A 9,165-nucleotide genomic window follows, 5' to 3' on the forward strand; every position below is an offset into this window, starting at 1 on the left:
AATCCATTTGGAAACTGATGAGATAGCAAATGCATGTGAACTCGCGTTGATTTGCTCATTACTATCGTGTCAAACTTGTCAAAATTTCACTACGCGCACCATTAATCGGGTTCAAGTGGGTTGAATTATGTACCGCTATACCTGGGTTCAAGTTCATCAGTTGGGCCTTGGGTTGAGTCAACATGAGAGAGGCTTTTGTGCATCCATCCAATCACTCTGCCGGGATACCACGGTACTGTCCTTTTCAATTTCGATGGTTGGAATAGACTTCATGGGCATGTTGGTGTTTTTGAAAAGTTGATCAACTTATCCACATTTGCCTAGCTACTGGTAACTATGGGCTTCATTAAAATGGATTTTCCTATGGGTATCACCCATCTGGTGGGCAACTAAGTTTTTAAGTGATACCCATACATGGTAATTAGTAATTTTTTCATTTGGGTGGAAATTTGTCAAAACTAGTATTAGACATATATAATTGCCCTTTTTAATAATAAAATATATGGATAAAAATTAAAAATGGTAAATCGTTTAATTTGTTAAATGACTTACCGAAAAACAAATTAATATGCCGTTTGTGATATTTCAGAACTATATCTTGGGATTTAGTTGAGTAGAATTAATGGAGAACACAGTTCCAATTTTCAACACTCAAAGTTACAGAGTACAATCCAAATAGGTCTATTTCAGACCTTACAAAGCATTAACATAAGATGTAGCCAAATCCTATATTGGCCCTAAATCAACTCCTCTGCCTTAAAATAGAAGAAGCAATCATTCCTTACAAATCTATTCTGAAAGGTCATGCTTCTCTCTTTATGATTAATAAATACATATGGACAGGTATTCATCAATTTCTTGAGTACCAAGAAGGGAAATGGCTGTCTTTCTATATGCAATATCAAAACAAATGAACATCACCAGGTGATCATGATTCACCACTGAGGTAACTCCTTGGTCAGCTACTAATTTGTACCATTCTTTGGACTATTCCAGAAAAGAAAGCCAAAGATAGGAGAGTTGAAATGGCTTGCCAATTATAAATATATAAACAGTCATTTTCCCATCTGTAACACTCAAGACTCAAAGTCTGGTTAGACTTTTCGAAGCACATCATCTGCTTGTCCTTCCACCTCAATGGCTTCCACATCGCCCTCAAGCTTGATGCACTTATACCACTTAGCACAATACAAGTATATCCCGAAATCAATTACTGTTAGCCCAGCAAGGAGAAAGTAGAACCTGTCCATATGACCGGAATTGAGGTTCCCAGGGATCCATCCCGGCTTGTTATTCCTGGCTGTAATCCCCATCACCATGTTAACCAACAAGCTACTGACATAGTTTCCGAGGGAGATGGAAGCCATGCAAAGTGAGCTCCCGAAGCTCTTAATTCCATCTGGGGCTTGCCCATTGAAGAATTCCAGCTGACCCACATACATGAACACCTCCGAGGCTCCTACCAGAGTGTACTGTGGTATCTGCCAAAATATGATTAGCGAACTTGACTCGTATCCAGGGGTAACCCTTCTAAGTCTTTCGATCTCGGTGATTCCAGCAGCCACCATGGCTAGCATTCCGATTATGAGTCCTACACCCATTCGTTGGAGCTCAGACAGACCTTTGGGATTGCCTGTTAGTCTGCCAGCGACGGGCACGAGGATTTGACGGTATATGCCGGTGAAAACTAGAACGCTGCAGATGTCGAAAGCAGACATGCTTGCTGCGGGAAGCCGGAAGTCGCCGGTGCTGGAATTCATAACGACTCCTTGCTCAACAAAGAGCGAAGCCATCTGGGTGAAGACGACGGAATATATGATGGTGCAGAGCCATATAGGCAGCATCTTAAGGACGCATTTGGCCTCTTCTACCTGAGTCACTGTGCAGAGCCTCCATGGGTCGTTAGTTCCATGCAAATCATTCTGGGTCTTGGTTGCTGCCTTGTCCAAGAACCTGAACAGATTCAAAGGATATAGACAAAAGAATAATCAATTCATATATAATAAAATCACTCACCAATTGACCTAGGTGGTTGTAGTACGAAAACACAAATTAAATGGGCCACAAGCCATACCAATTAGGTGAACCATGTTGGTGTGGCAAGATAGTGACAAGCTAGCTCGGATTTTAAGTCTTAACCACATGGTCATGGACTCATGGACATCAAGTCATCAAACCACCCAGAGAACCAAACCGGCCAGTTCAATCAAGCTTGGGGTTGGTTAAAATATTAAATCAACTGTGGAATAAGTTATACATTTGTGTTCATCAACCATTAATCTTTGGAGTTTGGTCTTTAAGATATTACTTACCCGAATTCATTACTGTGCATGATCTTTCTGCTCCCTTTAATTGCAGATTCTGAACCTTCCAACTCATACAATTTCTCAGAATCTGCAGGGACAGTTACATCCCATTTCCTGAAAGTTGCAACAAATACCTGGGCAACACGTGGCAATGGGTTGCCACATGGCTTAAAAAACCTATACTTGGGTGTTCCAATCAAGAAGAGGATAAGGGCTAGAACTGCAGAGCCTGCGGACGCTAAGAACCCCAGCGTCCATTTGCCTGAGTCCTCGAAGTAGACTAAGATGGTGTTGGAGAACAAAGAACCCACGTTCAAAGCGAAATAAAAATAGCAAAAGAAGGCTGCTTTTGCGTGCTCGTCGATCTGGTCGGATCCCAGAGTGGCTATCGTGGGTTGGTGACCGCCGTATCCAAAGGCAACCAGGTAAATTGATAAATAGAAGATGGCGACGCCAGCCGAAGATGCTGGCCTGCAATCAATTACTCCATCTCCACAACCATCTGGTTTGATCAGGAACAGCCAAGACGATAGTGATAGCAGTACCAGTCCCTGTTAAACAAGTAATGGAAAATTTATGAATATATATATATGGTCTAGCTAACACCAGTCGTCCTTTCTGATATGATTGTTCCTTTTCTTATATGCAACCAATCTGTCCCATTCAAATGGTTCTTACGATTTGGGTGTTAACAAATTAAATCCGATTAATCAATGAATTACATGCACCAGGAGATTATTTCGAGTACTAGCTAGTAGTAAAAAGCTAGAAATAGAGAAGATAAATATACCAGCACAAATATCAACTGAAAGATTGCACAGGTTAAGTATCTGCCCCAGTATGAATCACTGAGGAACGCGCCGATCAAGGAACACATGTAAACAGTTCCAGTCCACTTGCTAACATTGTTCGCGGCATTGGCATTGTCTTGCTGAAGAACCCTTGTCAAGAACAAAACTAAGTTTACACCCACGCCAAAGAAAGCAAGCGTTGCCAGACCTTGGTTTGCTGCATGCATGCACCCATTCGAGAGAATTGTAGAATATTAATTGTTTAATCTAAAGGATTATTAACTTGAAAACAACGTAACCCATAAATTTTCTGTATATATAAAAACATAAAACTCCGGCCTGATTAGTGATTACCCAGTAACAGAAATGCAGGCTTCCACCCTCCAGAATTGCTTTTGATTACAAGGCTTCCATTTTCATCGACGGGGCCCTTCTTCTGTTCGTTCTGAGTTAAGTCTGTGTTCACTGCTGATTCTCCAAAGCCATTTTCTTCTATCACCTGTTTCTTCAATGCATAAAAATATCTAATAATGGTCAAAAATCAAAAGGGAAGCAGAAATTAATTCTCAAGGAATAGATTAATTTGAATGTCATGGACGGGAAAGCCCAGATGCATCGCTTTAGTGGGCAATAATCTAGCTGCGCCATACAAGGGTTGGTCCACCCACAGATTCTTAGCTTTGCCAGTTGCCACGTAGGCACAAGATTGCCCTTGCTTAGGTGGCAGTCACTGAAATCTCAGCCAGACCACTCTCATACGGCTCAGCTGGACCAAAAACATAGTCAAACTCCAAAGTCCCAACCTTGAGCGAGATATCTTTGTTGCTGATCTCCAGAGCTGCCATTTTCACTTCTTCTACGAAAATACAAGAGAAAATCTCTGTTAGATGGACTGAAACACTAAATACAGCCCTTCATGCAGGGGCGAAAGCAGCAGGCGCAAAAACTTTGAAGGCTCAAGGGTACGTAAAAGAAGATGTTGCAAATGATTCTCTTCCTCTGTTCTAACTTAACGTACTGAGTTGGTCATGGACGTAGAGGTGGCAAAAAAGAAAAAAAAAAACAAAGTCAAAAAAGGACGAGAAGACTAGTATCTGAAAGCAGATTTCAGATGCGTCGAAGTGTTTATATATGAGTGGAGCATTAAAATTGAGAAACCAGACAGATATTGGTAGATTTCTACTTAAAAATGGTGAAAAGAAATGATGATATAGATAGAAGAATATTAAAGGGAATGAAGAAGTAAGAACAACTCAACCAAGGGAAGAAAACTTACACTGAGAGAGGAAGATAGAGAGAGATGAAGAGAAGTGAGGAGAGAAGGGTGTAAGAGAGGTAAATATATAGGGAAATAAAGGGACGATGAATGTCGTTTTCAGGAATTTAATTTTCGTTTGCAATAAAAGCAAACTTTGCAGGGAGAAATAAAGGAAATAGTAGTGGTGGACGCTCGAGAAGGAGAATGTAGTCTGGAAGAATATCCGCCACTAACTGGGTCGCTTCTTCTGTTGATTCTTTCTCTTGAGCCAGTGGAGGTTTTCTGTTCAAATGCTTCCATCAAAGACAAAATCTTATCGTTGATTTGTTTTCGCCCTTTTTAACTCATATGTTTCTGGAAACTTTCTGTTTCCACTGGTTCTGCTCTATATTTGTCTGTAATTCTTATAATTAATCGCGTCACCATGCACAAAGAGCATAGGAAAACAGTGACCTCAGAATATATCCAAATAACTTTTGCTATTTAGTCTTTTTCAGTTTCTTTCCTTTTTCTTTGAAAAGAAAGTTTTTCCAAGATGAAATCCTTTTCTCAAGGATATTGGTACCAATTTTCAGAAGTCATTTGCTATCTTGTCATATTTTGTTTTATATTTTACTGCCACATTTTTTTTGCTAAATATTTAATTTACTGTCATATTTGGAAGACCTATTTTTTTGTTCATGTAAAATTATCACTATGGCCCCAAACAAATATGTTATTTATTATAAGGTGAAGAAGTGTTTTCTTTTATTTGATCATTCATGATTTAACTACAACTATTTGAATGGTTTTCTTTCTTTTTTTTATTTTTTTTGATGAGCAAAACTATAGCATTACTTGATAAAATTGCAGGTAAAAAATTATATTTTCTTCATATCTTAGATTGATAAATTGTACTAATTTCCCTAAGAACATCCTAATTACAATAAATTAATCAAATAATCAAAATTCATATACTTTATCTAAGTTATTGCACTGTCAACAAGCCCAGCTGCACACATGGCCTGTCTCTTAAACCACTGTGTTCAATTATAATTTCACACAATATTATTCTATATTTTCTCGAAGGGGATCAGTGAATTATCAGGACACCAAATTAAAGTATAAATATTGGAGATACTAGGATCAAACTGTATGTATGCCCCATATTTAGACTGTTGATAGATTTAAGGTTATTGTGTTTGGATAATTAAGCTTCAGAATATGTTTCTTTTAAAGTCCAAAAGCACAAGGCCCCAATTTCAGGCATTGTGCTTTGAGGCTTAAAAGTGTTTTAGCTTTAGATTTTTATGTTTCTAAAAGCAATTTTTACCACACCCTCAAAACACTTTTTTGGATTAGTTTTGTTTCCCACAGCCCAAAGTTGAAAACAAATTAAAAGCTTAGTTATTGTATGAGTTGCATAAGTTGAAGCCTAAGATCGTCGGAGTTTTAATCAAATTATCAAGATTAGTGGATTGGATTAAACCTGTGGATGTGATGAGATCCCATGGATGGAGTGAAGGGTTGCCATCACCAACCCCACCTCATCGATTCCCATCTCACCACTGTCCCAAACTTAATTATTTTTAAAACATGGTCTACTAGTACACAGTTACACACCAACATGCATGGTGTAAAACCCAAAAAGAAGGCAAAATCAGAAAGTGAAAGCAAAAAGGAAAATTGAAGAATAAACGATTACAGAATACTAGTATGGACAGGATGGCCTACCCTTTTTACAAGGCTTGGCAACTGACAAGGTGAGTTTCTCCCTGTTTCCGCCGGATTCCGGCGAGGGTGACGAGCGACTATCAAGAAACACAAGTGGCGACGCCAGAGAACCAAAAGAACTGGTGAGCTCTTTTGTCATTTACGATTATGGATGAGAAGTGGGACAAATTTTGCCCAGAAGTGCCGATCTTTCCCCTACAAAGATCAAAGACTATACTACTACAATTTTCTACCTGAGCTTGTTCTCTCTCTCTCTCTCCTCTTCGTATTTCTCCCAACCGCCTATTTAAATGTACCCACTACCAATTCAGTTTCCTTTTTATTAGGAAACTGAATGTAAAGCACTCCCTGACTCTCCTGTAGATCAGGGAAAACTTTTGACTGTTCGACTGTTTGGGGGGAAAACAGTCTCGACTAGCTGTTTACAACGTAGCAATAGTATATATTTGACACAAGGCCTGAGGCACGTGAAATAAAACAGTAAGAAACTTCAGAAAAATTGGTGGCCATTGCTAACAAAAACATCATCCCTGCAACCCGCCGGCCGGATCCTTGTGGATTTCAACGCTGATCCTTCGGCGAGATCAATAGTCTATTAGTCTTCACCGACGTTGTGGGAACCACAGCATCAATCCTCTCTGCTGTTTTACCGCTGGGTTCAGCTTCCTATTTTGACTCTCCAACCTTCTCAAATAGAGTTTAGCGATGGCAATATCTTCCCATTTCCCCGATCATTGTGAGAACTTCGCCACTTCGGGGCGGGCATGGGTCATGGGATGATTTTCCCCATCGGAATGGGGAAGGGGAAATTTTCATCCCCATGCCCCCAATTCCCATCCTGTAGATATCTCTGCTTTGCTTATATATGTATGTACATATGCATATTTATATATATGTACGTATGCATTAATATTTTTAGAAATACCATGGAATATGTTTGAAAAATTTTGGATTTTTTTTATTAGAATTGTAAATTTTAATTATCTTTTTAATTTTTAAAATAAAATAAAATAACTTAAAACGAAATGATTGGCATTATAAAAAAAATCCCAGAGAGAAGGGATCTTTAGGCTTAATTTGGAAGGAATACAAATACCAACATGTAGAGTGCAAAATCTTATATTTTGTATTATTTTATTTATATATACTGTACATATTCGTATTTGTACTCTTTTTAAACTTGAGCCTTAGGGACAGGGATGAGGATAACCTTAGTCTCCGCTAGAAGGGATAGAGGTGTGGATGAAGATAGGGATTTTCACGGGAATGGGGATGAGGAGTGGTTCCCCTTCCCACCCTTCCAATAAAGTTCAAATATGGTGCAGCTGCTTGAAATATGTGGCGTCCATGGTTGATTGATTGAGAGAGAGAGAGAATATAGTGGATTGAGCTACAATGGGGGAAATATATGATACAAAAAAAGAATTTTAACCAATCAAAACCCACAAGAGAATTTTGATAAATTACATCTGGTTGGTTAATACTTAATACACATATGATATCGTTTTCTTTTTTTAAATATCTATATATGATACCGGTTGATTGGTCATAAATATTGCACCTATCGTATCTTTCAGGTGGGAAAGGGATAGATGCAAGCTTCAAAGTATTGACATGTATCGGCCGATATGAATCGATACTATCATTTTGGGAGCTCCATGATACACCTCTACAGGGGGTGTATCGGGGTTCTAACCGGTTCAAGGGGCGAAGGAGCCTTAAACCAGCCCCCTTGAACCGATTTAAAAAAAATAAGTATTGATATGGCCTGATACACCCCTACCGGCCTATCGGGCGTATCCATATTTTGAACCTTGCTTTTAATAATCCTAACACATTTAAAATCAGTAAACAAGCACTACACACTTATCATCTCCTACATATGCGAATAATTGCTTCTTTTTTCTTGTTTTTTCCTCTACCTCTTCCTCGTCTTCTTTCATAAGAATTACTCAATGGAGTTCAAACAATAATAAGGCATACTCAAAATTAAAGGCGGCTAACTGTTCACGATTATTGTTGCGTCTGAGAAACAAGAACATAAGCACAAAATAAGGTGATCTTCAAACAACTAGACCAGATTAACTAGAGACAAAATTATACACTTCGGGCAGGACAACCTATCAAGAATGAACACACCAGTGGGTAACCCATTCGAACCCAATCCAAATCAACTAGTTGGAATAGTTGGAATAGTTGGAATTGGGAAACCAAACCCAACCCGGCCGCCACTTCTTGAACAGTGCCACTATTTTGATACCCAAACCCGGCCCAATACGAAACCTTATTAATTGAGATGATCCAAATCCGTTACTTTCCCACTTAAACATATCATCCACCAACCACCAACATCCTTAATTCGGTTTTACGTCTCTATGAGCAAAATCGCCGTTTTTAACCCGAAATCCCCTAACAGCTCAGCTTGGGTCTCTTCCAAGTTCCAAGTTCCAACCATGCATTCAACCAATTGGATATACCGGTACTCCATGATGCTCGTCCTCCTCCTTTTTTTTTTTTTTTATATACCCCCTGCCCGAGAAAAATGGACATAGTCCCTTAACTCTTGCCACTTGTCATCTGTTAAGGATCAATAGTTATTCGATGGTGGGCCCTCATTAAAACATTGTCTTCATAAAAAGTTGACATAATCTATCAAATGATTTAACCATTTGATCTGGATGCAATTTAATGGCAAATGTTAGTATGTGGAAACACTGCATTGCAAATTTATGGGAGCTGATACAAATGCTATTATAACCCTTTAAGCTGTGTTTGGTTTGAAGGGAAAGGTAGGGAAAGAATGAGAAAAACAGAGAAATTTATATAAGGTTTGTAAAGGTTTATAAGGTTTTTTTATATTTCCATTTCTTTTCTTATTTTTTCCTTCAAACCAAACATAACCTTAAAAGATTTTTTTTTTTTTAAAGGAAAATTATTGATACATGGACTTCTAAGTCCCAAAGTTTCTGGTCCTTGAATTAAAACCTTTTTGAGCTTAAATTTATTGCTTGAATAAGGGGTGGCTAGGTAAACCTATGTAGAGAAGAGATCTAATTGATATGATAAGATATGATCAAAAACCCTTTTTCCATATAAA

General features: G+C 38.5%; 1 protein-coding gene across 3 annotated transcripts; it reads right to left on the reverse strand.

Annotated features, from left to right (window-relative positions):
• Window positions 1-619: 619 nt before the first annotated feature.
• LOC104597552 (protein NRT1/ PTR FAMILY 7.1-like) lies at window positions 620-4,418 on the reverse strand. Of its 3 annotated transcripts, none has more exons than XM_088891974.1 (6): window positions 4,374-4,418; window positions 3,901-3,953; window positions 3,452-3,596; window positions 3,097-3,314; window positions 2,313-2,857; window positions 620-1,953 (listed from the first exon to the last, which is right to left on the reverse strand). In XM_088891974.1, the coding sequence occupies exons 2-6, from the start codon at window positions 3,940-3,942 to the stop codon at window positions 1,095-1,097; spliced, it is 1,809 nt and encodes a 602-aa protein (XP_088748100.1). In that variant the 5' UTR covers window positions 3,943-3,953; window positions 4,374-4,418; the 3' UTR covers window positions 620-1,094. The 3 variants fall into 3 exon arrangements, with proteins under 3 accessions (XP_088748100.1, XP_019053343.1, XP_088748101.1); XM_019197798.2 differs by having other exon boundaries at window positions 3,452-3,602; window positions 4,374-4,388; XM_088891975.1 differs by lacking the exon at window positions 4,374-4,418 and having other exon boundaries at window positions 3,901-4,360.
• Window positions 4,419-9,165: the final 4,747 nt, after the last annotated feature.

This window comes from Nelumbo nucifera, chromosome 7 (genome assembly GCF_055504915.1).
Source record: "Nelumbo nucifera cultivar China Antique chromosome 7, China Antique-T2T, whole genome shotgun sequence".
Lineage (NCBI taxonomy): Eukaryota > Viridiplantae > Streptophyta > Magnoliopsida > Proteales > Nelumbonaceae > Nelumbo > Nelumbo nucifera.